Below are 18,061 nucleotides of genomic sequence, written 5' to 3' on the forward strand. Positions count from 1 at the left end.
AGCACAGAACAGAGTTAATATGCGGCGCATAGAGAAAATGGAAATATTTGGTTGCGTGAGTTCAACACCACTTCCTATCATTATTAAAGGACACATCACGTCAGCCCGGTGTTCTCGGAATTACTAATTATAATTTCACGACAAAAGGATTAACCACATCATCACGCAGCAAAACGTAAATAACAACTTGGAAAATTGTTGAACTCTATACGATTCTTGCTACTCGCGTTCCTTTAAAAGCATTCCACTGTAAAACAAAACTTTATTTCAGTTGAAATGGGGTTAATTAAATTTTTGTTAAATTATCCCTATCCGAATCTCATAATAAACAGAGGCAGTAGACTAAAAAATATTTTGTGTTAGAAATAACACAATTCTGATCAATACGCGTATTTTATTGATTTTAAGGTTGATCGAATTAATGGTTCTCCATCAGCTTCGGGATTTAAGGATGCATTAAATTATTATTACATATTGTGTGGGAAAATAAAAAGTTAAGATTTGCTGCCAGGTTTTGAAGTGCATCAAAACCTATGCTCGGAATCAGTTAAATTGTTGCAGATGAAAGTGGAGACCCTTGTCCTTAGACAGCATTTAACACTTGGGGCAGTAGTAAAAAGTGAATTTAACAGCTCTTTAAAAGTCTATTTCGGGGAGCAACATGAAATTCCCCAGCTTTGATTTCCCCCGGGTCATGTGGAGGTGGAAGAAAAATAAGGTGATGATGACCTCGGAGGTTATACACACACACAAACATCTCGCACCTTGGGCCGCGTCTCGGGAGATTTATGGTGGGTTGCCGCACGCCCCCTAGTTAGCCGCAGGTTGCTTCCCGGACTGACGGCTCAAATTCCTGCTCACTGACAAAATTTATTAATAAAGCACAGGCGCCGTCTGTCCTGGCCAGGGAGTTGGGATGTTCACTGACTCGCACCTGACGAAATTAGATTTCCAGCATCAGCAGCCGCGGCGGCTGGAATTATTAATTTTGATTGGTGGTCAGGGAATACATAAATTGCGACGCTCGCCACACAGACTGTAATTAAATTTTAATCGTTTGTTGGTTTATTCGCCTGACTCTGTTTCAATTACGCACGCACGTCAGGATATATCGAAGACGAACATCTCAATGCCTGCTGGTGCGCCGCTCGATATAATTTGTTTTGGGCCGTGCTGCTAAAAGTGGCTTTTATCCAGCACGCTCATCGCCGCGCCGATGATTTATGGCGCGAAATTGTGCCTCCAACAATTATATCTGCTCCGGGAGGTGAAATAATACGTACTATTTGGTCTTCATTTTACGGCTCGAAATGAAGATTTTAAAAGCTATAAATCTCACAGCATAAATTCAGTGTTATTCTTTTCCTGGAAGCGCGCGCAAACACTCGCCAAAGGTCGTGATCTGAGCTATCCGCGCTCTATCTCGGAACAAGTGTAAATTTGTTTCGGCCTGGTGCGATAACACTTAAGGATTAATGAAGGTTATCTCGTTGAGCAAGACAGACGAGACAAATGTTTTGTTTTGCATTAAAATTAGTAATCTGCAAACACAACAGTGAATCAGTTACTGTGCGTATTGTAAAATAATTTATTTGGTGCAAATAAGTGCTGAGCCTGCGTGAAGGACTTTGTCGATTAATTTGCAATTCTGGAAGCGCGACAGAGCGATGATCAATGGACGGGCTGAAACAAAGGCCGGCGGATGGATGACTTGGCGGTGAAAAAGGGCAGCCAGGGTGGAAATAACAATATTTGGAGAGCGGCGGCAGGGGGCCCGCTTAGTGGCGCCTGGCCTGGGCCTTGTCAGGCTCATTAGACGGCCAGCGGGCGTCAAGTTGCCTCCTCATCAAAATACACGCCGCCCAACCCCACAACACCCGCCCAGCGGGAAGCCGCACTTTATATTATATATATTTTCTTGCGCGTCTGCCGCCTGGTCACTGCGCCCGATTAGGCTGCAGACAGCCGTCCGCAGAGCTCAACAAACACGCTGCTCGGTAATTAATTTAATTTCAAAGAGGGATGGGTTCTATTACACGCCTGGTGTTTGGCGTTGACTCACCATCAGCGGCGCAGATTGATCAGCTTTGGATTGGGCGTGAAATTGCGCGTTTTTATCCTCACTTCCCCACCTCCTGCTCGAGCCTTTAATTCTGTTGACTTTTCGGCTTCCTCGAAACCGAGATGTTTATCTTAAGCAGTCGAAAATAGGTAAATTAACACTTGAAAACACACCCATGAGCCGCGAACAAATTTATTGGCGCGGGCACACACCTCGCCCGCCATAAATATTTGCATATGTTCTCGTCTGGTGTGTGTGTGTGTGTGTGTGTGTTTGTACGATCCTACCGCATATTATATTCTGTAGAACACAGTCGCGAGATGAACAGGTGATAATCTCGTCTTGAGACGAAATATTAAATTAATCCTCACGCAGCAGCACTTCGATGATAGCAGATTAGGGACACATCATAAGCCGAAAGATAAATGTGTCACTTTGCAGCAAGAAATTTCTCATCTCGCAGCTCCGAAAAGCGGAGATTTTATCAGTTAGCTGGATTTCTGGTTATGGGAAGAGGCGTTTGCCCGGGATCACAAGAGCCGCGGCTACCTTTTGGACCCCCTGCCTCGAGCCCCAGGGAGCCCCTTTTCTCTTAAGCAATAATTTTTATAACCCCATTGGTGGGACACGCAGCCTCTCGGCGGTCCGGGGGGACAATGCAGAGGTGTCAGCCAAACAATCAGCCAAATAAAAGCGGCAGTTTGCTCCGCTGTCCTACAAGCCATTAAACTTTTGTCAGAAGTCGGCTTGGCTTTCTTTATGTGGTGACGAAAATTTTCAGCAGCCGAGACTTACGGCCTGTCGTCGAACACCTCAAAAGGAATATCTCGGAAATCCCACTTTTGATTCCAAAAAAGAATCTAGTGTGGATCAAGGGGAAAATTCTTAAAAATAAATTTGCCAGCTGAAGAGCCGAGCTTAAAGATCACGACCCCTTTTACAGATTAGACCACTGCAGCCAGTTGAATGTGCATTGATATAAACTGAAATCGCAGTTCAGTAATTATTGCAGGCAATCCAAAGGGAGAGATAACCAGCGAAAGAGCACGAGACGATTTGCATGTCGAGCTTGTTCGAGACGATAAAACTGCCGAGGGAGCAGAACAGCCGCAGCTGAAAAGCCGCGATACACTTTTTGTGCGTGGCCGGCGCTGCTCTGGTTTGACCTTTCGGCGCGGCACTCTTGAAGTGACTTAGCTCTGAATAATGGGGCGCAGGGGTCACTAAACGTGGCCCCGTGGTGCGCTGGTGCGAACTGAGACGCTCATTAAAGTGATAAACAAGCGCAGCCTCTTGATCCGCAGAAAACCGAATTCAAGGCGCCTAATCACAGACACGCAGGAAGTGCGCTTTAATTTTTGCTGCCAGCGGTGCTATTGATATGTCAGTTTGGCACTTGAAAAAGCCAGTCCCGGTTCCTCGGCGCGGCGCACGTGTGTGTGTGACTTACGATAAAAAGCCAAAGAGCCAATTTTGGGATTGGATCGGTGCGCGGGTGATTTTATAGCCGCGGCGAAAATCGATCGACGCTGGATTAAGTCGTCCCGTTCGTATTTGGGAATTTTTTATTCCCCCGATGGCATATCATGTCGTGCCGAAGTAATACATTAATTGAGCTGGGGGATGATGAAGACACACGCGATAGGGGGCGAAGCAGCGCGCACACACACACACACACGCGGGGTGAAATGTCGCACTCTGCCACCAGAATGTCAACGGCTGTGACGGCTAATGTGTTCCGCGTGCGCGCCGCGAATTTGTACGTACATGCATGCGTTCAGAGCCCGCAGTCAAATTTTAATGTCAAACCCCAGCGCTGCAAATGTTTGTGGCAGAAGCCGCGATTTTGGCCCGGCCGCAAATATGTGTGCATCGCGCGCAGAGATTAATTTTCGCTCTTTAACAGCTTGGGAAATCAGCTCTAGAAATTTATTAATTCCGCTTTTTCGCGGATTCACAGCAGATTAGGAAATTAAACGGTGTTTACTTTCAAGGATGTTTAATTACAGGTTAGGCGCAAAAAGGCATGAAATCGCGAGAGATGAATTGAATTAGCTCCATTCTCCGGAAAACGAAGAGATCAAAAAATTCCATGAGAAGTTTACACCGACGTGATATATATAAAACACACAAAAGTAAATTTTCATTCGACGTCGTGATGTGTGCCGGAATAAACAGCATAATTTCGAGAAATCGGCTCAACCGCCGGTCGTGTCTCATGCATACTTTCATACCAGGGGAAAATAATTTCTATTGCAGCCTCACAGTTTCCTGGCAGATCATAATTGCATCTGTGTTCAGGCGAACTAGGTTGTGGGAAATACGCTGTGTGCTCTTGTCGTGCTCGCGCACATCAGCTGATCGGTTATATATATACAATTATTGTTTTGTCCCCCGCAATTTGAAGCTAAACGAGAGCACCTCCCCCGGCGCGCTGCTTTTTTCCGATTGATTTTTCATTGATCACGCCACAAACGCTCTCATTATCTCAATTTTCGCCCGCTGCAGCTCGCTGCTAAAAATGCATTCCGCGTGGCTTTTTTGTGCTGACGGCGTCGGTCATCTCGCCGGGACCCGGTGATTGCACGAAACCGTGCGGAAAATGAAGCAGACAAGGACAAATTGCAGGGAGTAGCGAGCAGTCTCCGTCGCCGAAAATGCGATATCCGTCGCCTGATTAATGATCTGAAATTTATTCATGCCGATGCTCACGCGACAGATCGCCACGCTTTTTCCCCGAGATAATTCAAACTTGTCTTCCGTGCAAGCTGCGTGCGTTGGCAATTGAGAGTTCATCTCGCCGATTGATCTTTCGTGGAAAGATCGATTCCTTTGTTTTGCGCCGCCTGTGATGTAAATGGTTGCTCATTATGCTGCAGGTGTCTAATTAGAACTTGGTTGCAGCCATGTTATCACTGAGGCCACCCACCACAATCGGCGGAGCAAACTGCTTTTCTATACTCGAGTGCCTGAGCGAGCAAATAAAACACAAAAGCCGCTACTGCCACTGCCTCGATCCGCACCAAGTCGGAGACAAAAGAGCACAATCGAGAAAAGCGATATATATACATTTATTTTTAATTTGTATAAGATGCCGAGTATATATAGAATAATGCGATTTTAAACCCCTGCTTTTAACTCAAGCTTCTGCACTTTATTGTTTTCTCTTGTTCCAGACGATCCTCAACTCGATGCACAAATATCAGCCAAGATTCCATCTGGTCAGGGCGAACGACATTATGAAACTGCCCTACTCCACCTTCAGGACGTACGTCTTTAAAGAAACCGAATTTATCGCAGTCACTGCCTACCAAAATGAAAAGGTAAATATTGTTTTCAATTCAGTATTGATTTACGCGTCAATTTTTTTTTAATAAAAAGCAATTGGGATTAAATAGAAATGCTTGAATTAAATTGTTCTTCGGCTCGCAAAATTTTCACTTGCGAATCTTCAATGTCTAACATAATTTTTCTTTTTAGATTACTCAATTAAAAATCGACAACAACCCCTTCGCCAAAGGCTTCAGAGACACCGGAGCTGGGAAACGCGAGAAAAAGTGAGTCACTCGATCTAACCTATAATTATTCAATTATAGAATTTCACACGAAAAGCACTCCTCAAAGCAATTTCAAAACTCGCAGGGAACTCGATTAACCCCTTCGTTTTGTCAGACGTGATGATCCTCGCGACCCAAGCTCAAAATTGGCGACGAATCTCGCACTTGACTCTAATAGCACAAAGCCACCCTATCAGCGGGGTGTGTTCATTCTGATCAATTAGACAATGCAGTGTGACCACCCAGAACGCGCGTCCGAGGGATTTCGCGACGCCGGCGACACGATTTCAGCCACTCTCCGCCCCCTCTCGCTCCCGCGTCGTACTCGCAGTGCCAATTTGAACGCAGTAATTGCGAATTGTGCGCAGCGGACATCCGGAAAACTGACACGTCTCGTTTAGACTCGAAACCGAACTGCAGATAATGAATGCATGTTTTTGGGGTTGCACGTATTTGCATAAACTCGGCCAATCCAAGGCTTTTTGTCATGACGCAAGCTGCCAACTCAACACCGCAATCATCGTGCTGTGTAACACATACTTGTGCCATAAACTTTTATTAGCCTGCCTCTAATTTGTAATTGAAAATTGATGCTGGCTTTATGGGAAAACGTGCTGTCTAGACGGCTGTTTTGCATCAATTAAAAGGCTAACAATTATCAGACAGCAATGCTTTTGATTATCACACACACACACACTCGTCGTGGTGATGGATTCCTGTCAGTGAGAAAACCTTTGGCCAGCGTGCGCATTCAATAAAGTGATATCATCACCTTTTAGAGACGGACTAGGCGCCGTTTGGGAGACGCGGCTGCTTTTACGATCCAAACTTTGCGCGCTGCGTGAAAGTTGACGCCGTGAAAATTGATTTCCGAGGCTACTTGCTGTCATTATTTATGCGGCTCCAGAAGGGTTAGGGCAGTAATGTATTGCCAGCCAGCATCATCCAAATTGAAAATTCTTCCTGCAGGAAGGGAGAGCGCCGGCGAAAATGGAAATGAAGCGACTGAGGCCCCGTAGGAGAGCGGCTCATTTGCATACAAATTCCATTCAAAATATTGTTACATCGACCTCCACGAGCATATTTGAAATTTATACACATACACACACACTCAGTCGGCAACACGCATTCAGTCAGTCGCATGCGTCTCGGTCGTTTTCCGCCCGATAAAGAGAAGTGTCAAATTTCACGCAGCACGCAGCAGCAGCCAGCATTCTTAAATGCCCTCGCCGTTCGTGGAGGAAGAAGAAGAAGAAGTCAATCACACCTATATCATTAGAGGCGTCTAAATATTTGCCGCCGCGCTGTTTATTGTCATGCAAATCGTGTGGCAAGCGTTCGTTTTACGACTCTGGCCAAAGGGTGAATTCGGCAGACACAATGCTACTTTTCCCATATTAATACGTAATTGCCCGCCGCACTCGCGCGCTTACAAAAAGTACGCAGTCGACAATTACGCTCAGAAAACACACACACACACACACACGCGGCTGCCGAAAATGAAAAACCCGGGACGAGAGAATAACACGTATGCAAATTGCACGGCTCCTGATGGGTGGTACACACTCACACACGTGAAGCTGGCGTAATAAAAAGCAGCATGATGTTTCCAAATTGCTCCTTAATTGCTTTTTTAGGCAAAACCAGCTTTATTTCGGCGGCAGCGTGCATGCGTTTCGCCTGGCGTGCTCCGCAGCGAATGAAAGTGTTAACAAAAAGCCCTCTTCCACCGCGAACTAATAACCCATCATCAGGCATTGTGTGGCGCGCCGGGAAAAGGAAACTCTTTTTTTGAAATATTGTGTGTGGACTTGATGAACGTTCTACACAGCACACACACAATACGCAGAGATATGTGTGCTATTGTGATGCCACACAACTAGCCCTGAGCTGCTGTGTAAATTTAACGCCGACTTTGTCACCATTTCCACAAAAAGAAATATATATATATATATATATATATATATATATATATATATATATATATATATATATATATATATATATATCAGGTCTGCTCTCGCCCTAAAAAATTGTGCTTTGAGTCAACATGGAATATTTTAGCTGCACTGCATACATTTAACTGGCATAGTTTATTGTAAATCATATTTGCTTCTTTTTTTAAATGAATTACCATTTGACACTATTAAATAGATGAATTGTCTGATTGCTGAAATTTATTAATTTCTGACATAATTCCCAAATGTCGTTAAGTTTATAGAACACAAAAAAAGGAACGTTTCAAATTTTGCGTGCAATATTAATACATCACGAAAGCGTATGAAATGATTAACTAATTCTTTCATATAAATCTTTGCTTTTGAAATTTTTCCTTAAACAGTGAAGCTAAAATATTTTTTGCAAATTTGCTGTAGTGTTTAGTGAAAAGGTGGTGCAATTTTCAGTTTTATTATTGTCATAATTTAGAATATTTTCGAAACAAAAAAATGTGGCGCTGTAAAACACCCAAAGAGAAGTACCACCGGCTGCCTGGACACACACATTTCTTGTGTGTGTATGTTATATGACCAAGTATTCTATATGTACACTAGGTTTCGTGTGAAAAAAGTGAGCATGTTTATTTGCGCGCAATTGGCGTGGATTGGACGCGATGATTTTTGAACGCAAAGCTGGTGGTGCTGTTAAATTATTTAATTTGGCTGGCTGGTGCGCGCTGCGTGAGATAGCGTTGTGTTTTTATGATTTAATAATACGGCATAAAATTAGCACTCGAATCCATTCTGCTGTTGGTTTTTATGCTCGCTCGCTGGATATCTGCTGGTGAGATCGCGTGAGTTTTTGCAAGGCCCACCCTTGCTCGGCGGCGGAGAGAGCAATATTGGCCCACGGGCTGCGAGTTGTATACTTTATGGCCCAGCGCCGAGCTAATGGACTTGATGATGGAATGAGATATATCAATCAACATCGCCTAATCCTCCTTGCTGCATTATTTTTCCCTGCTCTATTATCTGCGCGGCACATATGCCCCGTGTGCCTGCTTTTATGCTCAAAAGCGCGCGGGGCGGTGCAATAAATAAAAATTATTTATACGTCTATCTGTCTCTCGAGCGAGCAAGCAAGCGAACGCCGTGGATGTTGAAATAATGCGCATACTAATTCGTCTGCGCGAGCAGGAAGTAATATAATTATTTTCGAGGCGTTGTTTTTCGTGCTGTGCTACACACACAATTTTATTTACTGAAAGGTAAACGAATTCAGAGCAAGTAAAATACGGCCGGCCGTGTTATTTCCTCCGTTTTATGGAGTGTCTGAAGAGCTAGTGGTGTGCTTTTTGGCGCAAAGGACATTTCGCTCCGCGCCGCGAGATTGTTTTATTGAAGTTGAGCATGAGGCGCGCGCGTTTTTGTATATTGTGCATTCGATGTCGAGATAGCAGACACGAAAGCAGCCAGCTCGGCTGCTGGTGTGTGTGGTCGGCCTTTGCGTTTGTGTGTTTAGGGCTCAATCACACTTGATGCCCGCTAGTTAAATTCATTTTGTTCACACAGCAAATCATATGAATTATTCCGTATGTGTAAAAAGCGGCTGTGTACCGTCAAGTGTGTCGGACGGCAATGCAATTGGCTCTGTCCAAGGGTTGGAATGTGCTGAAATAAGGCATTTTCGAAGTCATTATAAACTGTTTTTTTTTTTTACTTTCACAGCACAAATCTGAATTTTGTTTTTCCTGCGAACCACATTGAGTGAGCTAAATCAGTTGATTGTAATTTAAATAAGTTTGCTTGGAATCTTCATCTTACTATATAATCATAACATTGAACTTCTTTAGTCCTCTCCAGTTTTTTGTGTTCTCGAGCAATTTTTCCAAGTAATAAATTTATAATTAGAAAACAACCGGAAATCGTACACCTATATTGCAGAAAAAGATGAAGTAGAAAGATACGAGGCTTGAAACAATAAAATTGTTCTCCCTGCCTGCGTGAATTTTTCAAGGAAACACGTGCAGTTTTTTTTAGGTATATATAGATGCGATTAAACAATTTTGTTACGTGGATTAACCAGCCCTAAACAGGTATTGTTGCAGCTGCCATTTTCACTGCTTTCCTCCTTTAGTATATACAAAAATATAAGTGCAGTCTGCCAATATGCGCACAAGTATTTAACAGGCCGCTCGCGCATTTCCAATTGTAATGCAAGGATAATAAATTCTAATGCGGCTAATTTAGGCAGCGTGGAGGCTGGAAATTACAATTGCAAATCGACCTACCTGAGTTTGCTGCGCGGCGAATTGGCGCGCGGATGAGCATCAGGAGAGAGCAATAAAAACAATATTACGCCGCCGCAGGGCTCGTTTGCAGAGAGTTCTACGCTGCGCCTCACACGCTGCCGCTGAGAGTATAACAACCAGGGGCTAATCTGCATTTGAATAAACGCCAACTTGAAGATTCCATTAGCGACTGTGTCTGCACGGGACCCGCTCGTTCGCTCACTCACTCACTCACAAGGTGCAAAAAGACAGAGCGAGCGCACGAACCGAGCGCTTAATTGCCCCTGTTTGTTTTACAAGTGCTGCGCGTTTATAAAAAATAATATTATCGGCAGCAAATTGCTTTGTTGCATTTTCTTCTCTCTTATTAAGTTATTAAAATGAAAATTTGACAGCCAGCAGTGCTTCATTACGGGTGCGCTGCCGTAATTAGCCGCACTTTAAGTTTGTGCTCAATTTTCGCAACGCACGTGTCGCAGCGATTGCTCGTTTTACAACCAAATACCTCTCACGTTTGGGCAACATTTAAATCGAGAAGAGCTCTTGGCTAGAAAAATGCTAATCACCGTCAGCATATCTGAAAAATACGAGGGCTTAATTTAATAAAATTAATATAACATGGGAGAAGAATTTGAGTTATGGGATTCATCCCCACTTGCATATTTATTACTTTTATTGTTGATCCGCACTCTCTTTCAAGTGGCTCATGAAATATTATTTGCGCATACTATAAATGTTGTGAGCAGTTATATTCGACATGGAAACATCTGCGGTGGTATTAAAACGGGGAGTACCGCACTGGGACATTGTTAAAAAGATCAAAATATTGCAGGGAGACGCAAGATTTATTACATAGCCGATATGAAAGAGCGGCGTGCACTGCTTTTATCGAGCATGCATTCGCAGCGCGCGCGTGTGTGTATTTGTCGAAGGGGTGAGGGCGAGAATAATAATAACGCTCGCCGCGAGAGAGCTGCTGCCTGCATCCCCAATAGGGCCCGGTTCAGTGTCTAAATGGGGTACGGAAAAGGTCAAATTGAGTGCTAACAATGTTGCGTTGAACTTTTTGAACTCGTCAATGAGTGGATTAAAATTGGATTTGCCGGCTAATAGCGGCGTAATGGCACCCACAGGGCCAAAATTATATCTCCGGGTGGAAATTCCCATCTAAATGTTAAGCAACTGCATTCAATTACAGACCGAATACGCGGTGGCGCCTCCCCACGCGCTTCTTGGCAGCGAAATTTGAAATAATTAATGCAAAAACATTTCAGCGAGCAGCCTCCTTTGAAAATGCGACAGCTTAGAATATTTTGACTGAACAAGGGATGGAGAAAAGTGTGGCGGCACATTTCGCGAGGAAATTTCAAGAGCGTCAAGTGAGGGTTCGCTCTTTTTCACCCACTCCGCCTTTTTCTTTTGATTATTTTTATTATATCCCCTGCTCTGTCACACGAAAATGCGTAATTATTGCAGCAACAGCAGTGAAAAAAAGAAGAGAGAGAGAGAGAACGCGTGTGTCTCTCTTTCAGTCGGTAGAGATGCAAATATGAAAAGATGCTGCTACTTTTAAATAAAAAGCAAAAGGACGCTCCCCCGAAAATGAGCCTCTCGCCTCTCTCTCGCTCGCAGTGTGCAACAAATGCTGCTTTTCAACGCCAACTAATTGCCTCACAAAGAGAACTACGCCGAAAGTTGACGTGCTCTCTCTGCGGCTTATGTACATCCCTATACTTTGTACATACTTATATATACAGCTGATTGGATTCAAACATTAATTTAAGAGAGCACCTCGCGCGGAAAGCGATTAAATCACTTTGAAGGAGGAAATTTTGATGATGCTTGGAGGTGCAAGTTGTAACGCCTGTAAAAGCAGATGCTGCCTGCGGTGTTATTGGCATCTTCTTCTTTTCATCATCACACCCACCATATATACCATCGACACTTTCTAAATCGATTTTCGGTGTTTGTTTCAGAAGACAAGCGTTATTAGCGGCCCAAAGGCACCAGGAGGAGGCACAGAGACTGGCGGACCACCGCAAACACAGATCTTCAGTTGCGGCCGACTCTTGCACGGACCCTGAGGACGAGAGGGTGGACGTGGTTGGCACCACCGAGCCGTCGTCGCTCATGCACCCGTCGCCGCACCACCCGCACCTAGGCCACCCTCACCTCGGAGCTCACCTCGCCCACCCCCACCTAGGACATCCCAATTTTCCTCAACACCCTAGTGAGTGAATTAAAAAAAAACGAGAAATTTTTAGTAAAAAAAAAAATCATAAGGGATCGGGTACGGGAAAATTTTCCCCTAGAAAGAAGTAGATCGCATAGCGCCATATTTCCGAAAGTATGCTTTTTGACGTAGAGGGAGGAAAAACAATATACGTGGCTAACGTCGTCACAAGGCACCGCGTGCTGTTTTCTCGCCTAAATTTTTTCCAAGCCCTGAACTTCTCAAATTTATAATATTTGTAAAATACAGTGCTGCCATCCGCAGCGTAAAAATGAATTAATTTTATTACAACGATTCACGCTTTTTCCAATATCTAAAATATTTGATTTTGGTTTAACTGAAGGATTTCTTTTGGTGTTGCAGGTTGGTTCACCATGCCAACAAACGACCCAAGCAGTAGTTCCTCAGAGCAAGAGTCTCTTTTGCGGCGGACGCGGTGCGAGGACATGGACAGTGCCGAGGTTAGCGACAGCAGTTCCGAGTCGGGCAGCACGGCGCTGGCCAAGCCGTCGCCGTCCAAGGACCCCCTGCCGGGCACCTCGTCCTCGGACTACCCTAGTCCCAACATATCGGTTGGGCCGCCGATTCACCCGTCTCCGCACCTGCTGCCCTACCTCTACCCGCACGGCCTCTACCCCGGGCATCACATGCACCAGCTGTTGGGCCAGCACCCACCGCCGTTGTCCCTGTTCACCGGGGCGGGCGCGCCCCCTGGCATCCACCCGCAGCTGCTGTTCAACGCGCAGCTCGCCCTGGCGGCGCACCACCCGCTCTTCGGCCACGCCTACCCAGGGCTGGGCTCGGCCTTGTCGGCGGCTACCTCGCCGACGTCGGGGGGCGCCGGCCCCCTGCTCTCTGAGCGGCTGAAAGCGGCGCACCGCTTCGCGCCCTACGGCCCTGCCACCAGCACCCCCAGTGCCACGACGCCCAGCTCGTCCCTGCTGGGCACCTCCCCTCTCGGCTCAGCCTTCGAGACGGTCACCCCTGGCTCCCACCACAGTCCCCGCCACTCGCCGCGGCCCACGTCGACGGACTCGTCCAAGCCAGCCATCGTCACCCCCACCCCGATCGCGACCAAGGTCGTGGCGGGCTCACCGCCCGGCAGTCCGACGCCGTCGTCGGCGGCGGCGGCGGCGGACGCCAAGCAGCTCAACAACAACAGCAAGTCGCCGCCGCCGATCAGCAGCGACCTCAAGAGCATCGAGAAGATGGTGAACGGACTCGAGAACAAGGGTGACGTGGCCGACAAGGCCGACAAGTGAACAAATTGCACAAACCACACCACTTCGTTGGGACTGATTGCCTTGTGTAAAGTGTAAATATTATGCAAAATAAAAACTGAACAAACAATCTTTGCAGAATTTGTTGAACAATGTCTCGTGCTAATTCTTTGTATGTTCCTCATTGCTGTAGACAAACAAATGCTACTTCAAACTAGGATTATCATCTCGGATGAAACGTAAATTGCTTTTGTCGCAATCGATTTTACCATGAATGTTCGAGGGAATGTTTCAAATGGCGCGCGCTGTCTCACAACCTCTTGCGTAGTTGAAGGAGAAGATTTAATTAAGAAAACAACAAGTGATAATTTATAAATTAAATTATATATTACAATAAATTTCCAACTCGTCCCGAAATTTATATGTTGTTGTCAAACACAGACTCGTGTGTACATTGTTTTTGAGTTGCTGTAATAATTTTTGTGTTGAGTATATATATCAACCACCACTTACTGCTGCTTCATATTGTTTTTGTTTTGTGAAAGTTTGCAATACCAAAGATTACCGTGTAACATAAAACTATATAACTTTTATTTTATTACGCCATATTGGGTTACAGAGTTTAAAGAAACAATCAGTGTAAATTAATACAACATTGACATATCCCCCCGAAATTCTGTATTTTCACAAGACGACCATCAAAGACGACGAACTAATTAAGAGAATTAAGAAATTGTACCATCAGCAAGCTTAGAAAACACGGCACAGACACACACACACCCAACACAAATTTGCGGCGAAAACATCATTTTGCGTTGCGTTGTTTATCACATCACTCACTCACTCACACACACACTCTCTCTCTCTATTACCTTAATTAGCATGATTGGAGCGACTAATTATAACGACGAAAGACTCATTCAAAGTCTGTCAATACGGCGAAATAAATAAATTGATGTGCAATCTCTCTTCTTGATTTTCATGATCTGATGTCTTAATAAGCAATAAGTAACGCATTATTCGGTCGTGAAAACGGATTTTATCAAATAAATGAGAATGAACTATACCCACAATATTATTACTAGCAATTAGAGAGCAGTGAGGATGCTGGCGAGTTAATGTTTGTTTTGTACATGTTCATGGTTTATTACTCTCTTATGAACCCATTATACATACACAAAATGCTATATACTTATAGAAAATAAAGAGCATTATACTGAAAAATAAAATCTGACCTTTCCCTACTTGAACAAACCCTGCAATTCAGAGAATGCGCGCAACCGGCGCGTTGGTGGGCCCACTTTATCTGGACCCAATTAATCGGCCTTTATCGCTGCCTTGGGCGGCGCTTCTTCATCTCTGCCAGATAAGCAAATCGCCGCTTTGAAGTGGCCGCCGAAACTCCATCCCTGCAGCTGCCTGCATCCGGCCGCTCTGAGCCCGACTACTATTTTTCTTTCAATCTGCACGGACAAGAAAATTAATCCGCCGCTAGCTCATCTTAATTTCGATTAGAGGCGGATTGAAAGGCCTGCCGCTTCAAATTCATGAAACCCGAGACCGGCGTTGATGAATGCGTAGTCTGAATTTATAAAAAATCCCCGCAATCTGGTAGCCTCGTATAGTGTTTTATATTTTTGTGACAACGCAGCACTAGAGTAAAATCGATAGAAAACAAAAACGCGTGGCCGGCTCACTCTGCAGTTTTAAGGCTACTGGAAAATAGTTCAGCACGTAACAGCTGTTGAAGTTACCGATTTTTCTTGATTTCTCCCCTTAGATCGACCGCGCAAAGAGCCCCTGTGGGAAACGAAAGTAGACTTTCAGCTCGACACATTTGCTGCGAGGAACACATAATATCCCTTGTTGGAGCAATAATTATTTAGCATGAATAATTTTTGAGCCGAAAAAAATGACTTAATTTTCAGCTTTAATAAGCTCGTTGAATATTCACAATTAACGACGCGTGGAAACTGGCTTTGTTTTGACGTTTCACGCGTTTATTGGGTGCAAAGTTGACTTCCTTTTCCTGCTTGAAGCTGTTCCTTTTTGCTGGCTCGCACTAAGTAATTGTTAGTGTATTTTTTTATTTAAGCTTTGTTTCTGATCGCAAGTGACTGATTAGCCGAGCAAGCCCTCGATTTGATAGATTTAAATGCGCGCTAGTTTAATGTTGTTGACGCTTAGAAGTGTTTTTTAAAAACCTCAATTAACACACTCGGCGTGAGTAGCAATCGGTGTCTCTATTCCGACCGCTATCTAAATATTAAAACTTTTCGCTTCGGAGCAACAGCCAGCACCAAAGGTGTGTTTTTAACTAATTTTCCACTATGTGCGTTTAAATTGAAACTTTTATTGCCCCCCACTTCCGCTGCGCATGTCCTCTCACGGTACGAAATTCATTTCAATAAGCAGATTCGGTTCCGTATCTCTGATGAATTTTTTTTTTAAAAAAGTGTCGCAATATTAAATTTTATCTCGACTTTTTACCTTCGGCGACTTTTATAACTGGCTGTCATGCTTTGTACAGGTTTTATTCATAACACACGCGTAACAGAGGGGGTGAGAACGGCATCGATGCACAGCGCAGGCGATAATTATCTCGTTTGGAAGTTCCGAGCGCTTTACTCACCTAATTTATCCAGCACGCGGTGGAAAAGTGACACGTCGGCGGCGGCGGCAGCGGCGGCTATTTAGTGTGTTGGTTTTTAAGCCAGCAGGTGGGTCACGCCAATGTTAATTGCACTTCTGTCACCTAAACCTGTTCCTCCGGAAGTCAACATCTTGTCCGCTTTGTGCGTATTATATATTAAATGTCTGGGCGTCAAGTCTGTCCATGTGGTGAATATGCGTTAAGTGACAATCAATCACATTTTTTTGACAGAAATCCTCAGTTGAAACACCTCAGCATAGTATTAAACGGAGATCTGATAATTTTCACTGTCATTCCGTTTTAATCGTTTTTTTATTCATAAATGATTCATTTCCATTGTTTTCACTTAGCTCATATAAAACATGGGGGCTTAAAGAGATATGTTTTTCCGATCGAACAAGTTCCGTAAAATACATTTTAAGTTGTAAGTTTATAGTTTTTGTTATAAATTATAAACATATTTTTTGCCTATTTTGAACAGGTTAAATAATGTTATTGTTAGTGTGAAAAATTAATAAGAATACCTGATGTGACTGCAAATAAGATTTATTTTATTTTCATTCATGATGTGTGTGGTATTATATCTTAATTTGCTGATTTCTCAGATCAATTCTCAAATAATGGGAAATTATTTACAGCACGCGGCGCACGTGCAAACAAAATACACTTCATTGCTGAAAAGTGTGCTCGGAACTTGTTTCTTAAATAAGAAGATTAATTTTATTTGTTTACAAAGCATGAAATTTGGAACAGGATTTCTTTTGCTTTTAGTAAGAGATGGTTTTATTACAAGGAGTGGCGAAAGGGTTCACGAGATTTTGTCATTTGTTTCTTTTTTTATTCTACTCAGCAGTCATTTGTTTTCCATGATCATAGTGGTTCCAATTTTCTTGCAGCTGGCAGTGAGGCGTATTAAAGTACTGCACTGATGAGGCCAGATGGACCAAAAAACTTGTGCTCCAGTCCATTTTTTTTTTAATTTCTCTTTCATGGAAATTTTATTTTTTTCTTAATTTCCAGAGAGTGTTTTTTTTAAACTTCATATTGTTAGCTGACATCAAAGATAAAAATCTTTGAGCTATTTTTGTGTTTTACTGCGAGTCTGCACCATGTAGAATTTTTTCAACAAGCGCCGATCTCTCCCTGATTTTTGGCACCAACAACCTTATTTTTTATTCAAGTCAAAAAATCGTCTGTGAACATGAATCATAATCAGCTTTGCTATGGCGTTCCTTTTAAATTAATTAATCTGCGTCGGCAGTCACAACACGGACCCTCACTGTGCCGAAAAACGTCGTCGTCTAGTCCTTTCGTGCATAATAAATATATATTTACGATCAATCTCGTAAAAAAGCGCATTGTCGCGAGGGCGAGTTTCAGTCGAGTAGAAAAGGGGTGGGTGTAAGCTAGTGTGGGGTGCCCGTGGTGTCGCGGTGGTGGGGGGTGATATGTCACTTGCTGGCTGGCTTAAGTTAGGGGGATCTCACTTACACATGTCGCTAAATGAGGCGTTATTTTCTCTCTTGTCTCGCTGCCGCTGACAAAGCTATACGTTTTCTCTCAATATGCCGAGTGCTCGAAATAAATTGCCGAGAATTATTTAGTGGCATGGAAAATTCGCCCATAATTTGGAGCGCGAGGGTCGGTGGCAGCGAAATTGGAAGCGACAGTTCTCTCTTCGCTGCCGCTTCCTGCCGCGTGCGATCAAATTAACGACGGCAGAGGCTGCGGTGTTCGATTTTGACTCTCGGTGAATGTGAAGCGACCATGCAGAGTGCTTGCCAGCCAGTACGACGGCCACGGGGTTGGCTGGGAAATTATGGCATTGATCACTGTCGGTGGGTGGCATGATAAAAATCTGAAATTCAACACGGATAAAATAAGATTTTATTTGCAAGAGATAACAGCTTATTCGAATAATGGACGCGTCGTGATAAGGAGTTTTACTTGTCGTTATCTTCTAGTAGAGACTCGTCAATCACCATCCAATTTCTGTGTTCTATAATAGACACCTGACAGTAAATATATATGATTATGATATTGTAAAAATCCAAAAATGTGACTGTATATAAAATTAATCCAACTTAACTTTGAAAAAAAGAGGAAAA

At 43.9% G+C, this 18,061-nt stretch overlaps 1 protein-coding gene across 3 annotated transcripts in view; it reads left to right on the plus strand.

Annotated features, from left to right (window-relative positions):
* The window catches only part of bi (bifid), a 52,542-nt gene extending 38,013 nt beyond the window's left edge, over positions 1–14,529 (plus strand). For 2 of the 3 annotated variants that reach the window (XM_065480905.1, XM_065480904.1), the window contains exons 4-7: positions 5,239–5,385; positions 5,543–5,619; positions 11,824–12,077; positions 12,444–14,529. In XM_065480905.1, coding sequence (XP_065336977.1) covers positions 5,239–5,385; positions 5,543–5,619; positions 11,824–12,077; positions 12,444–13,342 — 1,377 coding nt within the window. In that variant the 3' untranslated portion in view covers positions 13,343–14,529. The remainder of the gene's footprint in view (positions 1–5,238; positions 5,386–5,542; positions 5,620–11,823; positions 12,078–12,443) is intronic. The other variant, XM_065480906.1, reaches the window with a different exon arrangement.
* The last annotated feature ends 3,532 nt before the right edge of the window (positions 14,530–18,061 follow it).

The sequence above is a fragment of the Cloeon dipterum genome, chromosome 2 (genome assembly GCF_949628265.1).
Source record: "Cloeon dipterum chromosome 2, ieCloDipt1.1, whole genome shotgun sequence".
Taxonomy (NCBI): Eukaryota; Metazoa; Arthropoda; class Insecta; order Ephemeroptera; family Baetidae; genus Cloeon; species Cloeon dipterum.